The sequence below is a fragment of the Pristis pectinata genome, chromosome 2 (genome assembly GCF_009764475.1).
Source record: "Pristis pectinata isolate sPriPec2 chromosome 2, sPriPec2.1.pri, whole genome shotgun sequence".
Classification (NCBI taxonomy): domain Eukaryota; kingdom Metazoa; phylum Chordata; class Chondrichthyes; order Rhinopristiformes; family Pristidae; genus Pristis; species Pristis pectinata.
The window spans coordinates 136477019-136499378 of record NC_067406.1 but is presented as its reverse complement, the minus strand read 5'-3'; the positions used below and the strand labels follow the sequence as shown (position 1 = coordinate 136499378).

The following is a 22360-nucleotide window of genomic DNA, read 5'->3' as shown; positions in this document are numbered from 1 at the left end:
TTGTTTTTACCTGTACTACCTCAATGCAGTCTCAATGTAACTGCACTGTGTAATGAATTGATCTGTACGATCGGTGTGCAAGACAAGTTTTTCACTGTACCTCGGTCCAAGTGACAATAATAAACCAATACCAATACATATCATTTCTTCAGAATATAATTTGCATAGTTTTGAAAATTCAAAACAATTAAAGTTTTAAAATTTTGGCTTATTCCAACTCCAGTTTCTATCTTAGTCCAATGTCTGGCCTAGAATCTTTATTTAGCTTCTTGTAATTTTTTGATGTAATAAAATCAGTGGTCTTCATGGTTTTGTCTCTTTGCTGCACCTGAAAAATCTCCTATCTGATTGACCCCTCAGCCGGTTTGATGATATCGCTGTTGCTTTGTGGCAGAGAGGGTGCCACACTTAGATAAGATCAGATTTCTTTATTAGTCACATTTACATTGAAACACACAGTGAAATGCATCTTCTGTGTAGAGTGTTCAAGGGGCAGCCCACAAGTGTCGCCACACTTCCGGCGCCAACATAGCATGCCCACAACTTCCTAACCTGTACGTCTTTGGAATGTGGGAGGAAACCGGAGCACCCGGAGGAAACCCACGCAGACACAGGGAGAATGTAGAAACTCCTTACAGACAGTGGCCGGAATTGAACCCGGGTCGCTGGCGCTGTAAAGCATTACGCTAACTGCTACACTACCGTGCCTGCCCAGAACATCTCTGCCATTTAGTCTTTGTGAGCCAGTTTCTTCATGTTCTCTTCACTTCTGACTGAGATATCCAGCCCAACTTTCTATATCCCAGCTGCCACAGCTGGAGTAAGTTCCTGAAATTCAAATGGGCGCTTTGATGGAATTTTTTTTCCTGAAAATAATGAGTCTTGCAAAATTACATTTTTAATTTAAGTTTACATTTTGAATTTAATTTTAAATTGTGCATGGCAGGCGAGGGCAACACTCATTACCCCTCCCTTACTGCCCTTGCGCAGGTGGTGATGAGCTGTCATCTTGAACTACTGCTCCCACAGTGCTGTTGGGTCAGGAGTTCCAGGATTTAGACCCAACGATGATGAAGAAAAGGCAGTATGTATTCAGAATGGTGATCTACTCGGAGGGGAACTTGCAAGTGGTGGAGTTGCTCTGCTCGTGTGGTCTCTTCTGCTTCATGCACTTTGGATATTAGATTCACAGAGTCAGAGAGTTTTACAGCATGGAAACAGGCCCAACTCATCCATACAACTAGGGGCCTCCCTCATCAAGTCCCATTTGCCTGACTTTGGGTTTGGACATAGAAAGAGACCAGTTGGCCCTTCAAGTCCATGCCAGCTCTCTGTAGAGCAATCAAGGATCAGTCCCAATCTCTCTTTTAACCCTTTAAGTTTATTGCCCTCAAGTACTTATCTAATTTTTGTTTGTAATAATTGATTGTCTCTACTTCCAGAAACCTTGTAGGAAGCTCCTAGACATTACCCTTCACTGCATTAAAACATCCTTCCTTACATACCTCTCTCCCCCACTCCACAAACCACCTCCCCAAATCTCTTACATGTGCATCCGAGTCCAGGTATCAAGAGATAATGGGAACAACTTGTCTACACCAACTAAATCTGTCATAACGTTGTACCTCTCCAACAAGTCTCCCTTCAGCTTTGTTCCAGGGAGAACAACCCCAGCTTTTCCTGTCTAACCTGATTGTAAAAACCTCTCATCTCTGGAGCCAATCTGGTAAACCTCCTCTGCTCCCTCTCAAGGACTTTCACATCTTTCCCAAGAATGGTAAGAAGAAATGGATGCAATCCTTTGGTTGCGGTCTGTCAAGAGTTTAATAGAAATTAAGCTTAACGACCCTGCTTTTGTACTCAGTAGCTCTCGTTCTCTAGCCCCACATGCCTTGTTAACCACTCTCTCGATATATCCTGTAAGCTTCAAAGATTTATGCACATGAACTCCTAAATCCCTTTGTTCCCACGCAGTCTATTAGCTTGTGTTTCCTCTATTAACTTCCTTCTCCTCTTTTGCTCACACTGCAGCTGCTTCTGCCCCTTATCCTTGCTATTTACCTCAACCAAGCTTGGTATCATTGGAAAATTTTGTAATTTTACTCTGTACCCCACTATCTAAGCCATTTATACAAATCAAAAAAATCAGCAATTCTTAGTACTGATCCTTGGGGCAACCATTATCTACACCCTCCAGTCTGAAATAAATCTACTTCTGTCCTTAAGCTAAATTTTTATCCAAACATTTATTTTAATGACTCACTTTTTGGGAAGTGCACATCACAGGCCAGCATTTATTACTCATCCTTAACTGCCCTTGAGCAGGTGGTGATGAGCCACCATCTTGAAGCAGTGCTCCCACAATGCTGTTGGGTCGGGAGTTCCAGGATCTAGACGCAGCAGTAATGAAGGAAGGGCAACATATTTTCAGAATAGTGACCCACTTGGAGGGGAAGCTGCAGGTGGCGGTGTTGCTTGGCTCAGGCTGATTCTTCTATTCTCTGAACCTTAACTTTGTTAGCCTGCCTTTTAAACAGAACTTTAAAGCTTTCTAAAATCCATATAGATAATCTCCATTGTATTCCCTTCCTAAAAGATTCAATCTGGTTGGTGAAACACGCTCCAAGTTTGTGCTTGCTTCCTTAAGCGTAGATAAGGTGGATGGTTTACAGTCTTTTTTCCAGGGTAGGGGAGTCTAAAACCATAGGTTTAAGGTGAGAGGGGAAAGATTTAAAAGGACCTGAGGGGGCAAGTTTTTCATGGTCCGTACATGGAACGAGCTCCCAGAGGAAACTGCAGAGGTGGGTACAATTACAATGTTTAAAAGATGTTTAAACAGGTACATGGATAGAAAAGCTTCAGAGGGTTATGGGTCAAATGCAGGCAAGTGGGACTAGCTTGGATAGACATGTTGGTCAGCATGGAGGTGTTGAGCCAAAGGGCCTGTTTTTGTGCTGTATAACTCTAAGACTCTATGACTGTAATTAACTCAAACCTTCCCTGATTACTGTTTCCCAAACTTTACCTACTTTGATATTAATCCCATTGGCCTGCGGCTACAAAGGATTATCTTACATTTGACTGCTCTTCTTCTCTTAGACAATATTCTCACCAAGACTTGAAGGAGCAGGCACGGTAGTGTAGCGGTTAGCGTAATGCTATTGCAGCGCCAGCGACCCGGGTTCAATTCTGGCCACTGTCTGTAAGGAGTTTGTACGTTCTCCCTGTGTCTGTGTGGGTTTCCTCCGGGTGCTCCGGTTTCTTCCCACATTCCAAAGACGTACAGGTTAGGAAGTTGTGGGCATGATATGTTGGCACCGGAAGTGTGGTGACACTTGCAGGCTGCCCCCAGAGCACTCAATGCAAAGATGTATTTCATTGTGTGTTTCGATGTACATGTGACTAAGATATCTTATCTTATACCACAGCCACATGTCCACTCATCATCTACCAGCCTCTGTCTCACCCATCCCTCTCACTACTATCTTCCCTCTGGACCCTCAGTCCTGACACAGCTCTCGACCTGAAACATCGACCATCCCTTTGCCTCCACAGATGCTGCTCGACCTGCTGATTTCTTCCAGCAGTTTGATTTTTGTTCTGGATTCCAGTACTTGCAGTCACTTGTGTCTCCCTTACATTCTTTATTGAGTAAAGGCACACACTTGCATTTCCCATTCCTCCACTAAATCTCGGGAAATTCACCTCGGTCCATCTCAGAACATCAGCTCTTTGGCCTGAGGCATTAACTGTGTTTCTCCTTCCACCGATGCTGCTTGACCTGTTGAGTGTTTCCAAACTTTTCCAATTTTATTTCAGATTTCCAGCATCTCAGCACACATAGACCTGGGAGGCGGCAGGGCAGTGAGGGATAATCATCCAGGATTCTCCCTTCAGATCACATTTTTGCCTGAAGTGTACAAATGCAAGGTATCCTTTTCTGGAAGAAGATACAGGAACTTGAAAGCCCAGACATCCAGACTTAAGAACAGCTTCTTTCCACTGCTGTCAGACTTCTGAACCAATCATCTCTCTCACACCCCCTTCCTGGTGGTGCTGCCACGTTCTCAGACTCTTAATTCTACCTCCCTCGCTTATTCCATTAATGTCACTTCAGCATTTCTTTTTCCACTGCTTCAAACTGCACTACAATCTTGGTATTGGTATTGGTTTATTATTGTCACTTGTACCGAGTACAGTGAAAAACTTGTCTTGCATACCGATTGTACAGATCAATTCATTACACAGTGTATTGAGGTAGTACAGGGTAAAAACAATAACAATACAGAATAAAGTGTCACAGCTACAGAGAAAGTGCAGTGCAATAAGGTGCAAAGTCACAACAAGGTAGATCGTGAGTCCATCTCATCGTATAAGGGAACAGTTCAATAGTCTTATCACAGTGGGATAGAAGCTGTCCTTAAGTCTGGTGGTACGTGCCCTCAGGCTCCTGTATCTTCTACCCGATGGAAGAGGAGGGAAGAGAGGATGACCCGGGTGGGTGGGGTCTTTGATTATGATTCTTTGCACCATTCTGTTGTTTTGCACTCACTTATCATTGTATTTATTATTACCATGTACACTGTTTATTCTGAGCCTCACGAGAGCAAGGAATTTCATTGCACCCTGGTGTATATGACAACAAGCTCATCTGAATCTGAACAGCTGAAATGCCTCCCACTGCCGAATAGCCTGTTGCCAAGAACCGTCAGGACAGTCACGTGAGGATAGTTCAACCTGGAGGAGAGGAGGCAAGTAAATTGGTTTGACAAAAGCACTCACTGCCCACCTGCAGGGACAGGTAAAGAACAACAGAAGCACATTTCAAAGCACAATGGTGGGAAGTCCAACTTTCCCGTTTCTGTTCATGCAACTATAGGCCACCAGATGGCAGCGTCTTACTGCACAACTGTGGTTGTGCCAGCGGTAGAACTTCAATAATCGACCATCTGACAGTTCAGAAACATCGAAAGTTCAGCATCTGCTTCACAAGATGATGTTTGCAATACTCCCTCTCCACTCACTGGGACCCAGGCTCCCTTTCAACTCCCTGGGGCGCCAGTTCCCCCTCCTTTTAAACTTACCAGGTTCACCAGAAATGTTATTATACGACTCTATAACATTGAAAAAAAACGAATTAACAGTGTGTTGGATAAAAATAGAAATAACATCCAATAGTCCAGAATATCTGCTGGTCTGGTACCACCAAAGTCCCAAGCAAGACACAAGAGACTGCAGAATCTGCAGCAAAAATGTCCTGATGCAGTGTCTCAATCCGAAAAGTCAACCAAACCTTTGCCTCCACAGATGTTTCTTGACCCGCTAAGATTTTCCAGTAGTTTGTTTTTTGGTCCAGATTGTCAGAGTTTTACTGTATTTTATATTGAAGTTTGTATACCTGAGACCAATTGTCACAGTCAAAGTCAAAGTTGAGTTTATTGTCATATACCCAAGTACATGTGCAATGAAGAACTTACTTACAGCAGCATCATGTAAGAATAAAAGAAACAGGAGCAGGAGGAGGCCATCTGGCCTGTTGAGCCTGCTCCGCCATTCAATAAGATCATGGCTGATCTGGCCGTGGACTCAGATCCACCTACCTGCCTTTTCCCCATAACCCTTAATTCCCCTACCATGCAAAAATCTATCTAACTGTGCAGAAACATAGAAACATAGAAAACCTACAGCACAGTTCAGGCCCTCCGGCCCAGAAAGCTGTACTGAATATGTCTCTACCTTAGAAATTACTGGGCTTACCCATAGCCCTCTATTTTTCTCAGCTCCATGTACCTATCCAACAGCCTCTTGAAAGACCCTATCGTATCCGCCTCCACCACCGTTGCCTGCGGCCTATTCCACACACTCACTACCCTCTGAGTAAAAAACTTAACCCTGACATCTGCTCTATATCTACTCCCCAGCACCTTAAACCTATGTCCTCTTGTGGCCACCATTTCAGCCCTGGGGAAAAGCCTCTGACTATCTACCCGATCAATACCTCTCATCATCTTATACACCTCTATCAGGTCCCCCCTCATCCTCCGTCGCTCCAAGGAGAAAAGGCCGAGTTCCCTCAACCTGCTTTCATAAGGCATGCTCCACATTCCAGGCAGCATCCTTGTAAATCTCCTCTGCACCCTTTCTATGGCTTCCACATCCTTTGTGTAGTGAGGTGACCAGAACTGAGCACATTACACCAAGTGGAGTCTGACCAGGGACCTACGTAGCTGCATTGCTAAATTCAGCTACGTAGGCTCCTAAATTCAATTCTCTTATTGATGAAAGACAATACACCATATGCCTTCTTAACCGCAGAGTCAACCTGTGCAGCCGCTTTGAGCGTCCTATGGACTCAGACCCCAAGATCCCTCTGATTCTCCACAGTGCCAAGAGTCCTACCATTAATACTATATTCTGCCATCATATTTGACCTACCAAAATGAACCACTTCACACTTATCTGGGTTGAACTGCATCTGCCACTTCTCAGCCCAACTTTGCATCCTATCTATGTCCCACTGTAACCTCTGACAGCCCTCTATACTATCCACAACACATCCAACCTTTGTGTCATCCGCAAACTTACTAACCCATCCCTCCACTTCCTCATCCAGGTTGTTTATAAAAATCACAAATAGTAAGAGTCCCAGAACAGATCCCTGAGGTACACCACTGGTCACCGACCTCCATGCAGAATACGATCCTTCAACAACTACTCTTTGCCTTCTGTGGACCAGCCAGTTCTGGATCCACATTGCAATGTCCCCTTGGATCCCATGCCTCCTTACTTTCTCAATAAGACTTGCATGGAGTACCTTATCAAATGCCTTGCTGAAATCCATATACACTACATCTACTACTCTCCCTTCATCGATGTGCTTAGTCACATCCTCAAAAAATTCAATCAGGCTCGTAAAGCAGGACCTGCCCTTGACAGAGCCATGCTGACTATTCCTAATCATATTATACCTCTCCAAATGTTCATAAATCCTGCCTTTCAGGATCTTTTCCATCAGCTTACTGACCACTGAGGTAAGGCTCACTGGTCTATAATTTCCTGGGCTATCTCTACTCCCTTTCTTGAATAAGGGAATAACATTCACAACCCCCCAATCTTCTGGAACCTCTCCTGTTTCCATCGATGATGCAAAGATCATCGTCAGAGGGTCCTCAATCTCCTCCCTCACCTCCCACAGCAGCCTGGGGTACATCTCATCCAGTCCCGGCGACTTATCCAACTTGATGCTTTCCAAAAGTTTTAGCACCTCCTCTTTCCTAATATCTACATGCTCAAGCTTTTCAGCCTGCTGCAAGTTCTCACTACATTCCCCCAGATCTTTTCCCATAGTGAATACTGATGTAAAGTATTCATTAAGTACCTCCGCTATTTCTTCTGAATTCATACACATTTTCCCACTGCTGCACTTGGTAGGCCCTATTCTTTCACATCTTATCCTCTTGCTCTTCACATACTTGTCGAATGCCTTGGGATTTTCCTTAACCCTGCCCGCCAAGGCCTTCTCATGTCCCCTTCTGGCTCTCCTAATTTCCTTCTTAAGCTCCTTCCTGTTAGTCTTATGATCTTCCAGATCTCTAACATCACCTAGCTCTCTGTACCTTTTGTAAGCTTTTCTTTTCCTCTTGACTAGATTTATTATAGCCTTTGTACACCACGCTTCCTGTATCCTCTCGTGACTCCCTTGTCTCATTGGAACATGCCTATGTAGAACTCCACACAAATATCCCCTGAATATTTGCTACATTTCTTCCATACTTTTCCCTGAGAACATCTGTTCCCAATTTAAGCTTCCAATTTCCTGCCTGAGAGCCTCATAATTCCCTTTACTTCAACTAAATGCCTTTCTAGTCTGTCTGTTCCTATCCCTCTCCAATGTTATTGTAAAGGAGATAGAATTATGATCACTGTCTCCAAAATGTTCACCCACTGAGAGATCTGACACCTGACCAGGTTCATTTCCCAATACCAAATCAAGCACAGCCTCTCCTCTTGTAGGCTTATCCACATATTGTGTCAAGAATCCTTCCTGAACACACTTAATGAAATCCACCCCATCTAAACCCCTCACTGTACGGAGATGCCAATCGATGTTTGGGAAATTAAAATCTCCCATCACAATAACTCTAACTTAAGTATACTGTATTTAATGAGGTAGCCTCCACTGCTTACCTGGGCAAAGAATTCCATGGATTCCCTACTCTCTGGGAAAAGCAGTTCCTCAGGCAGAGGCACAAAGCATCAGATACACAACATCCACAAGAAAAACATAAACTAAACAGGTTACACACAATTTTTACAGAAAGAACACAATTAGAACAAAAAAAATGAAGTCCATTTCAGTACAAAGTAGTCAAAGTGGTCATAGTGATGCGATATTAGGGTTGTGCAGGTTGGTTCAAGAACCGAATGGCTGAAGGGAAGTAGCTGTTCTTGAACCTGGTGGTGTGGGACTCCAGGCTTCTGTACCTCCTGCCCGAATGTAGCTGTGAGAAGATGGCATGGCCCAATCTTGCTCCCAACCTGACTTTGTGCCTATTTCATTTCCAAAGCAGCATGACATATGAATGCATTGCTATACATATCACTGTAGTTAATGCTGAGGGTCTGCTCGAGTGCCTGAGACCATTATAAATGCATTGGGTAATAAAATTGTTCGTAATACATTTCCGTCTACATAAGACCAGTAAAAATGAACTTGTATTCATGACCTCAGAACTTCATAGAGCGTCAAACAGTACAGCACAGGAACAGGCCCTTTGGCCCACAATGTTGTGCCGAACTAATTAAGCTAATGATGCCTAATCCCTTCTGCCTGCACGTGGACCATATCCCTCCATTCTCTGCATGTTCATGTCCCTATCCATGAGCCTCTTAAACACCTCTGTTGTATCCGCCTCCACAACCACCCCTGGAGGTGCATTCCAGGCACCCAGCATTCTCTGTGTAAAAGAAACTTGCCCCGCACATCTCCTTTGAACTCTTCCCCTCTCACCTTAAATGCATGCACTCCAGTATAAGACATTTTGACTATGGGAAAAAGATACCGGCTGTCTACTATGTCTGTGCCTCTTGTAATTATATAAACTTCTGTCAGGTCTAAATTTCCAAGAGAATATCGCAGCTGTTGTGATATTGACAAATGTAACAGCCAACTTGCTTGCAGGAAGATCCCATGAGCAACAATGTGACAAAGAGCAGACAATCTCTGAGTTGGTTGCTCGTTTGAGGATAAACATCAGAAGGAACAATACACAAAAAGTGCAGGAAGAACTCAGTGGGTCAGGCAGCATCCATGGAGGGAAATAACCTGACGGTGTGTGCTCCTCCCCCTCCCTTCTTATTCTGGCTTCTTCCTTCTTCCTTTCCAGTCCTGATGAAGGGTCTCGACCCGAAACGTCGACTGTTTATTTCCCTCCATGGATGCTGCCTGACCTGCTGAGTTCCTCCAGCATTTTGTGTGCGTTGCTGCAGCTTACAGCATCTGCAGAATCTCTTCTCTCCGGACATGTTGACACACGCCCTCCGCTACTGCCATGTTGAGGCCAGACGCAGGTTGGAGGAACAACACCTCCCCCAAGATCGTGCTGTTCCTCCACACTGCTAAGTGTCCTGCCATTAACCCATTCTGCCTTCAAATTCGATCTTCCAAAGTGTATCACTCCACACTTTTCTGGGTTGAACTCCATCTGCCACTTCTCAGCCCAGCTCTGCAGCCTATCGATGTCCTGTTGTAACCTACAGCAACCTTCTACACTATCCACAACACCACCAACCTTCATGTCATCCGCAGACTTACAAACTCACTCTTCCACATCCTCATCCGAGTCATCTATAAAAATCACAAAGAGCAGGGGTCCCAGAACAGATCCCTACGGAACACCACTGGTCACCGACCTCCAGTCAGAATATGCTCCATCTACAACCACCCTCTGTTTTCTATGAGCGAGCCAATTCTGAATCCACACAGGCAAGTTTCCCTGGATCCCATGCCTCCTGACTTTCTGAATCAGCCTTCCATGAGGAACCTTATCAAACACCTCAATAAAACCCATGTACACCACATCCACTGCTCTACCTTCATCAATGTGCTTTGTCACATACTCAAAGAATTCAATCAGGCTCGTGAGGCACGACCTGCCCCTCACAAAGCCATGCTGACTGTCCCTAATCAGCCTATGCTTCCCCAAATGCCCATAAATCCTGTCTCTAAGAATCTTCTCCAGTAATTTGCCCACCACTGAATTAAGACTCACTGGTCTATAATTCCCAGGGTTATCCCTACTCCCTTTCTTGAACAAATGAACGACATTTGCCACCCTCCAATCATCTGACGCTACTCCTGTGGCCAGTGAGGACGCAAAGATCATTGCCAAAGGCACAGTAATCTCTTCCCTCAATAACCTTGGATATATCCTGTCCGGCCCCAGTAAATGATATATATAACATATGACAATAATAATTTATTGTCCAATTTACCCATCTTCTGGTACCCTGATTTCACTTGGGATGTTAAGCACCACCTGAGTGTCACAGAGCAACTTTGTGTCACTCCTGGTGGAACTAACCACCCAATTATAGAATAGAATTGTCTCATCTGGTTCAACAATAGGATTTTCATTTACTTTCTAATCTACATGGCGAGGCTTCTCTTGGCTGCATATAATGAAAGCAATGAATAGGCATGGTAATGCAGCAGTTGATGCTGATTGCTTACAGCTCCAATGATCCAGGTTTGATCCTGATCTCAGGTGCTGCCTGTATGGAATTTGCACATTCTCCCTGTGTCTGAGTTTCTTCCGGGTGCTCTGGTTTCCTCCCACATCCCAAGACGTGCAGACTGATAGGTTAATTGCCTGTTGTAAAAGGCTCCTTATGGTAAGTTAATAGCAAAGCGGAGTTGATTGGCATGTGTGAGAGAGAATAAATTACAGAGTCACAGAGAAGCAAGAAGATGGGGAGTGGGGTTAAAGGGATTTTTCCCCAGGAGATTGTATGGACTCAGAGGGTAGAATGGTCTCCTTCTGTGTCATTGTGAAAAAAGTTAAGGTCTCTTGGACCTCAATTTATTGCACAGCCTCAGAATAAAGGGATATCCCTTTAAAACTGAGATGAGGAGGAATTTCTTCAGCCAGATGCTGCTGAATCTGTGGAATTCATTGCCACAGAGGACTGTGGAGGCCAAGTCATTGGGTGTATTTAAAGCAGAGATTGATAGGTTCTGGATTGGTGAGGGGGTTAAATGTTGTGGGAAGAAGGTGGGAGAATGGGGTTGAAAAAAATGTCATAATTGAATGGTGGAGCAGACTCAGTGGGCTGAATGGCCTAATTCTGCTCCTATGTTTTATGGTCTTATAATCTGATCTTATTGTTGAACTGGTCATCAGGTTCTCAAGACAGAAGGATGTGTCACTTTGGAATAAAGTACCCCGTTGAAACACTGCCAGTATGTGTTCACTATTCCATCATCGCTGACGACAATTCTGGTGTCTCAATGCAAGTTGTTCAAGGATTCAACATGGGTGTGGCTTCAAGCCACACTACGCACACTGAGTCATCTGGGGTAGATGTAGACTCTCACATTATTGAACTCAAAAAGCACGTAAGATGAAACACTAAAAATGTTTCTTGTTAATATGCACAATATAAATAATCAGACGGATAAAATATTGTTCATAGTTCATGCCATGATAACAGAAGAAATAGAAACCACTTCTTGATTGATTAGCAGCCATTGTTCTGGTCTATTGATCCAGAGACAACAGTTCGATTCCCACCACGGCAGCTGGGCAATTTAAATTGAAGTAATTCAATAAATCAGGAACTTATTAAAAAGAAAGCTGATTTCATTAATGGTAATCTTGAAGCTACCAGACTGTTTATAATAGCAAAAAATGATATCTGGTTCACTAGTGATTTGCAGGAAAGGAAGTCCTTTCTCCTCACCCAGTCAGACCCCAGACCCACCAATGTGGTTGACTCCTCCCTACCTCCAGTTCAGGGACAGCCAGGGATGGGCATCAAATGCTATCATTGCCGGCATCCTCCACATCGCATGAACGAATACATAGTAATCAAGAAGACACTTGGTATAGCATTCTATAAGATTATGACTCAACCTTGTCAATATTCCTGCCTGATCCCCATATTTACTGATCCCTCTAGTATCCAAGAGTTTAGATAACTTAAGTTGGAAAATGCATGAAGACTGAATATAAACAGATCCGGAAATTGCTCCGAGATACAGATAGATGAGCAGATGGAGATAGAAACTTTGACACTTTAATGTAGGATTAGTGTAAATGAGGGGCTGATGGTCAGCATGTACTAAATGGGCCAAAGGGCCTCTTTCTGTGCTGTATCTCTCCAAGAGAGTCTCCCGTTTGATGAAGTGATTACAGTGATGTAAACTTCTGGTTGTACTTACTTTCCCCTGGCTGTTTCAAAGGTTGGTTTGCTGCTTCCAACCCTGCTGTAGGAAGAACGTTTCTGTCTATTGCTGAGTTTATTCACTCCTCCCATGATGTAATCCACCTGCCGAGGATATCTGTTAGCAACAGGCAGATTGTTAGAAGATGAATTCCCAATCGTCGCCTCTCTGAGCCCAGTCTGAAGCTTTCTTCCTTGCTCTGCTGTGAAGACGTTGTTTCCATTCCCAGCTGTCTTCTTGGCACTGGAATTTGCATCAGGAACCACACAATAAACTTTTGAAAGGGTGAAAACTAACACAAAAACAACGAGGCTTCGCATTCCTACTGAGATGGAAATCACTGTCCTTCCCGGTGTAACAGCCATCCCTGCGCTGGGATCTCTTGCCTGTGCTGACACAATGAGATCATTCCTTTGTCAATTTTATGTCTCCTCAGAAAGGAAATGGCATCTGCATTCTGGATGTGACAGAAGGAAGCAGAGAGACCCTTCCCAGGAAGTTTGTAAAGAGAAAAAGTTATTGCAGTTTCCGTGAAGTCATTTGAAATAGATTCTCCATTGATTTTGCAAAGGGAAAGGAATTTCATTTGTGATGGTGCATCAGAGATAAAAGGTGATGATATTTAGTCATGAGATCAAAGAAATTGACATGCCCTACTGACCAGCAGAGTTATACTATCTAATCCCACTTCCACACTAATCCAACCTAATTCCCGATCTAACCACACACGAACATACAAGGAATGGAGAGGTATGGATCATGAGCAGACGGGTAGGTTTAGTTTAATTTGGCATCAGGGCTGGCACAGACATTGTGGGCTGAAGGGCCTGTTCCTGCACTGTACTGTTCTAGTTTCTATGTTCCCTCTCTCATTCCTCAGCTTTGCAGACCACAGCACTTCATCTGCTCATCCAGGTACATTTTCTATGAGGGTCCTTGGAAAAATATAACCTCCCCACTGATTCCTGGGAATTTCTGGCCCATGGCCACTCAAAATGGAGGAGGAGCATTCGGGGTGGCATTGAGGACTTTGAGTGCATACATCGGGAGGACACAGAGGTTCCCTGCAGACAGTAGAGGGAGCAGACAACCTTACAAACTACCCACCTCTCTGCTCCATCAGCCACTTGCTGCCCCCATCTACGGTAGAGTCTGTGGTGCCCACAATGGCTTCATCGGTCACCTCAGAACTCACAGACCCATAGTCCAGGCACAGTCCTTGATCTTAAGGGATGTTCTAAGAAGAGGAAGTCATGAACTTGAGCCAGTTAATTCCAACCCTCCGACATGCTCTTGGTGAAAACAATTCTCCTTCATTTCCCTCTAATCTTTCTTCCATTTCCTTTAAGTATAACCTCTGGCGATCCCTCTGCTGAGGAAAATGTAGAACATAGAACAGTACAGCACAAGAACAGGCCCTTCGGCCCATGATGTTGTGCCGAACGAATTAAACTAGCAATTAAACGCCTAACTAAACTAATCCCTTCTGCCTAAACAAAGTACGTATCTCTCCATTCTCTGCATATTCATGTGCCTATCTAAGAGCTTTTTGAATGCCCCTATTGTAGTTGTCTCAACAACCACCCCTGGCAGCGCATTCCAGGCAACCACCACTCTCTGTGTAAAAAAAAACTTGCCCCACATATCTCCTTTTGAACTTATCCCCTCTCACCTTAAATGCATGCCCTTTAGTATAAGGTATTTTGATCCTGGGAAAAAGATACCAGTTGTCTACTCTACTTATGCCTCTCATAAACTTCTATTAGGTCTCCCCTCAGCCTCTGCCACTCCAGAGGAAATAACCCAAGTTCATCCAACCTCTCCTCTGCCCTCTACTCTAGGCAACATCCCGGTAAACCTCTTCTGCACCTTCTCCAAAGTCTCCACATCCATCCTATAAGGGGGAAACAAGAGAGGAAATATGTCATAGAGTCATACAGCACTGAAACACGCCTATGCGACCAAGATGTCCATCTAAGTGAGTGGCATTTGCCTGGATTGACCCATATCCCTCTAAATCTTTCCTGTCCACGTACCTGTCGAAATGTCTTTTAAAAGTTGTTCTTGTACCTTGAGGCCAGACACAGGTTAGAGGAACAACACCTCATATTCTCCCTTGGGAGTCTCCAACCTGATGGCCGCAACATCGATTTCTGTAACTTCCGGTAACCCCACCCCTTCTTTTTCTCCCCCCCCCCCCCCACTCGTTTGTCTTCCCTTACTCCTGTGGCTCCCTTCCCCCGCTTTGATGACCTGTCCATCTCCTCTCCTCCCCTCCGCCATCCTTTATTCCATGGTCCACTGCCCTCTCCACCCGGATTCCTTCTTCTTCAGCCCTTCTACCGATCACCCCTCATCTTATTACATCTTCCCCCCATCCCCCACCCACCTACCATCCCCCTCTCGCCTGGACTCACCTATCACCTGAACTCACCTATCCCCTGCCTGTGTGTGCTCCTCCCCCTCCCCCCACCTTCTTATTCTGGCTTCTGCCCTCTTCCTTTCCAGTCCTGATGAAGGGTCTCGGCCCGAAGTGTCGACTGTTCATTTCCCTCCATGGATGCTGCCCGACCTGCTGAGTTCCTCCAGCATTTTGCGCGTGTTGTACCTGCCTTTATTTTCACTCTCTTCTATTGTGCTACGTGCATCATTTATGCTGCAGTAAACTTCAAGAATGAAATGTTCCTGGTGATTTCAGGTAATTATCTCTAATTTAAGAGAGAGATTTGTGGATTCATAGAGCTATACAGCGTAGAAACAGGCCCTTCAGCCCAACTTGCCCAGGCCGACAAAGTAGCCTATCAACACTGATCCCATTTGCTTTTGGCCCATATCCCTCTGAACCTTTGCTATCCATGAACCTCTCCAAATATCTTTAAAACATTGTAATTATACCCTGCTCTCGCACTTCCTCTTAAACCCTGTTCCACTTACCCACCACCCTCTGTGTGGGAAAACTTGCTCCTCAGGTCCCCTTTAAATCTTTCTGCTCTCAACTTAAATCTATGCCCTCTAGCCTTAGACTCCCTGACCCTGGGAAAAAGATTATGACCATCTACTCTATCTATGCTCCTCATGATGTCATGATGGGTATCAAGTTTCTCCCAAAGAACAAAGGCGTAATTGTCATACATAAATCATTGGTGGGGGAGCTTATTTTTGCAAGTTGTCTTGAATATGCAGGGGATGGAGGGATATGGACATTGTGTAGGCAGAAGGGATTAGGTTATTTAGGCATTCAATTACCAGATTAATTCGTTCAGCGCAGCATTGTGGGCTGAAGGGCCTGTTCCTGTGCTGTACTGTTCTATGTTCTAAGTTGGGTCCATAGTGAATGGGGAAAGCTGGGGACACCAACAGATTCGGGAGCAGTGAGTTGGGGTAGATTTACAGCTGAGCAAACTGAGTGTGGAACTGGAGCTTGGGGAAGGTTTGTTCATTCAGAAACTGCCTACTTTTTATTTGTGTTGAAATTCGAAAAGGGTGAAGAGAATTGCTGAAGAAAAGTGAAAGCTGTGAGGAAACTGTTCATCCACAGCCTTCTACTTTTAAATGTCTCGAAGAAAGGGTGAACCAACATTCATCTCTGCCTCCAGGGAACCATTAATGCAATCTCACATTCATTCCTCCAATAAGGGTGAAAATCACGATGGCAAACTGACCATCTGATGCCTCAGGAATTGGTTTCTCTTCATATGTGTCCAGAATTAAATTGTTTAGGTTGCAATTGAGCTTCTAGGCATGAGAATGCTCTGACAGGTTTCAGACGGGAGAGAACATATTGTTCTCCAACCATTCACAGGCCACAGAAGATCAATGTATCTTACATTTACAATTGGATCATTCCAAATGCATTTAGCTTCCACAAACTTTAACATGATGATATTGCTTCCTCTCCAACCCTCTGTGTCTGATTACTTGCTGCTATTGAAGATAAAAACATATCTCCTTAGGTTCATGTTCCTGACTGCCACTTTAGTTAAAGGGATCTTTCCAAACCATTGTAAATTTTGCCCTGAATCCAAGTGCTCTGGGCTCACTGGCCTGCTTTGAAATTCTGTAAGTGTGCCTTTGGAATAGCCCAGCAGATTTGGGGTTAAAGTTGCATTGGTGGCCTTGCTTTCGTTGACCAGAGGTGATTTACTCTGCTCTATGCTGCCAGCAAATCCCCAGCTGAAAGATTTTATAATTAATTTCTGGCCTGAGGATTGCTCAGAGCTTTCGGACAGGTTCAGTTGCTAAGCAGATGTCCACCAAAGCATTGTTTGAAGACAAATGGTTCAAACCCGCCACTTATAGCCATATTACTGTCAGGCGCCCCCAGATAATGTGACAAATTGGTGTGAAATAAGATGTGGGATGTAATAGATAGGTTGGCAGAGGCAAGGATCACGCAAGGAATATTAATGAAAAGGAAATTGCTTGTGATCTTTTCAGAAACCTCTCCTGAACTTTGGAATTGATTTATCTAAGACAGGTCTGACCCATTATCACATGATCTCCCCTTTAAGAGAATCATTTTCTTCCCATATTAAATGTAAGATCTTTTGGCCATGCATAAGAGAGCAGACAAAAAACATTCAGCCTGTTTTTAGGGTTTGACCCCAGTTATATTCCTTCTCATCATAACCCCACCAAACCATAGGACTGATTATCATTTACAGTGACAGAATCAGAATCAGGTTTATTATCACTGACATATGTTGTGAAATTTGTTGTTTTGTGGCAGTCATAAAGACAAAAATTACCATAAGTTACAAAAATAAATAAGTAGTGCAAAAGAGGAATAACGAGGCAGGGTTCATGGACCGTTCAGAAATCTGATGGCAGAGGGTAAAAAGCTGTTCCTGAATCGTTGAGTGTGGGTCTTCAGGCTCCTGTACCTCCTCCCCAATGGTAGTAACGTGAAGAGGGTGTGTCCCAGATGGTGAGGGTCCTTAATGATGGATGCCACCTTCTTGAGGCACCGCCTCTTGAAGATGTCCTTGATGGAGGGGAGGATTGTGTCTGTGATGGAGCTGGCTGAATCTACAACCCCCTGCAGCCTCTTGCGATCCTGCACATTGGAGCCTCCATACCAGGCAATGATGCAACCAGTCAGAATGCCAGTAGCTAGGAGATGATGGCTCAACTAGGGCTAGTGGACTTGCCCTCTCATTAGCAGTAGCAATGTAACTGGACACAGTCTAAAGGGACCCTACCCAAGGCTCCAAATTGTTACAAATGATAACCCAGTATCACAGCCACTGCTTCACTCCATCTAATCCAATGCCACACCAGAGTATCCTGAGATTGTCAAAAATGCAAATCTTCTTTAATACATGATGAATTTTGGAATCAGAAATTTACATTAACACTTTAACAAATTATCAAACAAGTTGCTATCAAACTCTATTTGAGCTAGTTGGCCAGTATTCAGAATGTAGCTTCCTAAACCAGAATAAATAATAAAAATGGGAATTCTTATACAGAAGCCATTTATTCCGCGCCTCCTCCCTTGTAGAATCAGGCAATTTCTATTTCAAAGCGTTTTTAACGTTTAACTAAAATTATCTCAAAATGAATTCTGGTGTGAAAATAATGCTTCAGTTGGTGATAATTGAAGTAAAAAGATTACCATGGGATAGATGATCGTGGAAACTATATTCAGATTGTGCTATCATTAGGAAGTCTTGTGATAACACCCAGAACTGACTCATCATTTTGACACCTTCTGCATTTCCTCAATGTGACACAGCTGATTTTTTTTTAAAGGAAGACTCTGATCAGAATCAACCCTCCGTGATGTGGTTCGTCTTATAATAGTTTCAAAGTTAACGAGCAGGAAAGCTAAAGGAGCCAAAGCAATATGCTTTGAATCCCTAATCCATTTCATTATTAGTGTACCCTGAGGCCACCATGTTACTACATTTGAGTAATATCACAACTGACCCTTTGGTACTTGGTTTCCAAGTGGATAAGCAATCTACTTCAAATTGGTAATATCAATTTACCGCAAGATCATACGTAAAATATGTCAGTGAAAACTATAAATCAACAGGGAGTTAGCATGCAATACAGTTCACAATCCCTAACTTCTAATGCTACTGATGATGTCAGCTGCTATATGTAAAAAGCTTGTCTGATTTAACAGAGCATGATTATCCCAGTTAGGATTTCCCTTTGTGTTTTATTTTAATTGTTGTTGTATCTTTGCAGAGCTAATCAAGGTGTTACAGAAGCAAACACCATGCAACAAATTGAGAACGTTCCTACACTGAACATCAAATATGTCAGAAACCATTTCCTCCTTGGAGGGTAGCAGCTCGTTCATTCATTGACAAGTCCTTGGGTAGCACGTATTGGATTTAATTGGTTGAAGAAGGGATACGGTTTTAGTTTGATTTGAGGTTTAATGCATTATTGAGGAATGATTGAAGTCTTTATTTGACTAAAGGTTGTACAGTTAATACAAGACGGACATGGTCTCAAACCACTGCTTAACCTGTTGAACTTCTCCAGCATTTTCTGTTTTTATTTCAGACTTGCAGCATCCGTGCAGTTTTTCATTTTCAACTATTTCCTCTGTTTAGTTCCAGATTATTTATGAATTTATCCATGATATCGAGGTGCCCCAGGACTCACGGACATCATTTTCTAAGTTACCACATGGGCATTACTATTCGGTTCTTGAATCGACCGGCACAATCCTAATCACTGCAGTTAAGCAACACTATGGCCACTTCGATCATCTTGCACGAAAATGGACTTTTTTTATGTTCTTATTTTGTTCTTTCTTGTGGAAATTGTGTATAATTTTGTGAATGCTGCTTAAAAGATGCTATGTGCCTGTGATGCTGCTGCAAGTTTTTCATTGAACCTGTGCGTACATGTACTTGTGTATATGACAATAAACTCAACTTTGTCTTTGACCTGTTGGAGTTGATCCCATCACTCTTTGATTCGATGTTGGGAGCTTTAAACTGGCTCCAAATTCGTGGAATTTGTCTCCATACAGACACCAAGTTACAAGGGGCCAATGAGAGCCTTGCAAACTATAGGATGTCTTCCAGACACTATTTCATCTGGAATGTCATAGAGCCTTGGAGTCATACAGTACAGAAACTGGCCCTTCAGCTCAAATGGTCCATGCCGACCAAGATTCCCATCTAAGCTCATCTCATTTGCTTGCATTAGGCCCATCTCCCTCTAAACCTTTCCTATCCATGTACCTGTCCAAGTACATTGTAAATGTTGTTAATGTATCTGCCTCAAGCATTTCCTCTGGAAGCTCATTCCAAATACTGACCACCCTCTGGGTGAAAAAGTTGCTCCTCAGGTTCCATGTAAATCTCTCCCCTCTCACCTTAAATGTTGCCCTCTAGCTCTTGACTCTAGGAGATAGCGCATTGACCCTGTCTATGCCCCTCATGATTTTATGCACCTCTATAAGATCACCCATCATTCTCCTTCACTGCAAGGACTAAGTCCCAACCTGTTCAACCTCTCTCTATAACTCAGTCCCTCGAGTCCCAGCAACATCTCTGTAAATCTGCTCTGCACTCTTTCCAGCTTAATGGCATCTTTCCTATAGCAGGGTGAACAAAACCGAACACAATATTCCAAATGTGGCCTCACTGACGTCTTGTACAACTGCAACATAATCTTGTGATACTGCGTTTTTGGAGAACAATAGATCCAAAACTCATTGGCAAATCCTCAGGGATAAATGCATTAGTTTAGTTTGCACATGGAAGTAGTAAGGAGGTTTATTTTTATTGAGGTTTAGTGCATTTTAAATGTAAACTACCGATCTGATTATAGCATGTGCAGTTAAGAAAAAATAGACTGTGTACGGAAACGGAGGTAAACCAGGATTATTGCACACAAGTATGATGCTCTGACTGGCTGGATTGTGCAGAAGAAGGAGGCAAACAACGTTAGGGAGCCAGGTTGTCTGAAGACAGTGAACATGATATTCTGAGTGCAATGGAAATGTGAAATGGCTGGTTTGTGTGATCCTGTGTTTGCCTGCTAATTCAAAGACTGTTTGGAATAGGAAAAGTTACAATCAGCCAGCTCTCCTGCCCCGGCTTGTATTCCTGTTCACATTTCTTCTCCTGTTCCCGATCCTGTGACTATTCCTATTTCTGCTTCTGGAAGTTACAGCGGCACAAATCAGATCATTCCTTCCCCGCTGTCTCTTGATAATTTGATCCCTTGTCAAATGCCTATTTTTCACAAAGCCGTTCTGATATTTAGTGATGGACAGGTGGTTCCATTCTGAAGTTTGAAACATGCTTTGGACATTACCCCACCCAAATATATGTGTCTGGTTATCAGTATTCATCCGGGGCCAGTCAATGACTTCTGGAGCTGTCTGATTTTAAGATGAGAGAGGGAAAGTTTAAAGATGTGCGGGGCAAGTGTTTTACACAGAAAGTGGTAAATGCCTGGAATGGACCACAAGGGGTGGAGTTGGAAGCAGATACCATAGTGGTATTAGGAGGCAGTTAGATGGACACATGAATATGCAGGGAATGGAGGGATATGGATTGTGAGCAGGCCGAAGAGATTTAGTTTAATTTGGCATCATGTTCAGTGCAGACAATGTGGGCTGAAGGGCCTGTTTCTATGCTGTACTGTTCTATATTCAATGTGATAGCTGCTTTGGATTCTGATGGGGTTTGTCATAGAGTCATAGAGTCATACAGCATGGAAACAGGCTCTTTGGCCCAACTGGTCCATGCCGACCAAGATGCCCATCCAAGCTCATCCCATTTGCCCGCACTTGGCCCATATCCCTTTAAACCATTCCTATCCATGTATCTGTCCAGCTGTCGTTTAAAATCTGCTATTGTACCTGCCTCAACCACTTTGGCAGCTCATTCTACATACATACCACCTTTTGTGTAAAAGAAGTTGCCCCTCAATTTCCTCTTAAATCTTTCCCCTCTGGTTGTCTGAACCAACCTGCACAAACCGAATCACTAATCCAGTCGAGCATTATGACCACTTTGACCGCTCTGCACTACAGTGGACTTTGTTTTGTTTTATTCTAATTGTGTTCTTGTAGAAATTGTGCATAATTTATGTTTAATTTATATTTTTCTTGTGAATGCTGCTTACAGATGCTGGAAGTGTGGTGACACTTGCGGGCTGCCCCCAGAACACTCTACGCGAAGATGCATTTCACTGTGTGTTTTGATGTACATGTGACTAATAAAGAGCTGCAAAGTGATGATGCAGCTTTACAAAACTCTGGTTAGACCACACTTAGAGTACTGTGTCCAGTTCTGGTTGCCTCATTATAGGAAGGATGTGGAGGTGTTGGAAAGGGTGCAGAGGAGATTTACCAGGATGCTGCCTGGATTAGAGAGTATGTATTATGAGGAGAGACTAATGGAGCTAGGGCTGTTCTCATTGGAGGGAAGGAGGATGAGGGGAGACATGATAGAGGTGCACAAGATATTGAGAGGAATAGATAGAGTAGACAGCCAGCGCCTCTTTCCCAGGGCACCAATGCTCAAAACAAGAGGACATGGCTTTAAAGTATTGGGTGGGAAGTTCAAGGGTGATATCAGAGGGAGGTTTTTCACCCAGACAGTGGTTGGTGCATGGAATGCGCTGCCTGGGGTGGTGGTGGAGGCTGATACATTGGACAAGTTCAAGAGATTGTTACATAAGCATATGGAGGAATTTAAGTTAGAGGGATATGTGGGAGGAAGGGCTTAGATAGTCTTAGGTGTGGTTTGAAGGGCGGCATAACATGGTGGGCCGAAGGGCCTGTATTGTGCCGTATTGTTCTGTGGTGCTATGGTATATCTATCTATCTATCATTGTTTTATAAAGGTTATGCATGGCTTCCCTGTTTTCATACTCTTTGTTGATAAGGCCCAGAATCGTGTTTGCGTTATTAACCACGTCCTCATCTTG

General features: G+C 43.6%; 1 protein-coding gene across 1 annotated transcript in view; it reads right to left on the bottom strand.

The window, feature by feature from the left end:
* The window catches only part of LOC127567468 (multimerin-1-like), a 72451-nt gene extending 59640 nt beyond the window's left edge, over positions 1-12811 (bottom strand). Inside the window, exon 1 of the mRNA XM_052010417.1 lies at positions 12443-12811. Coding sequence (XP_051866377.1) covers positions 12443-12810 — 368 coding nt within the window. The 5' untranslated portion in view covers position 12811. The remainder of the gene's footprint in view (positions 1-12442) is intronic.
* Positions 12812-22360: the final 9549 nt, after the last annotated feature.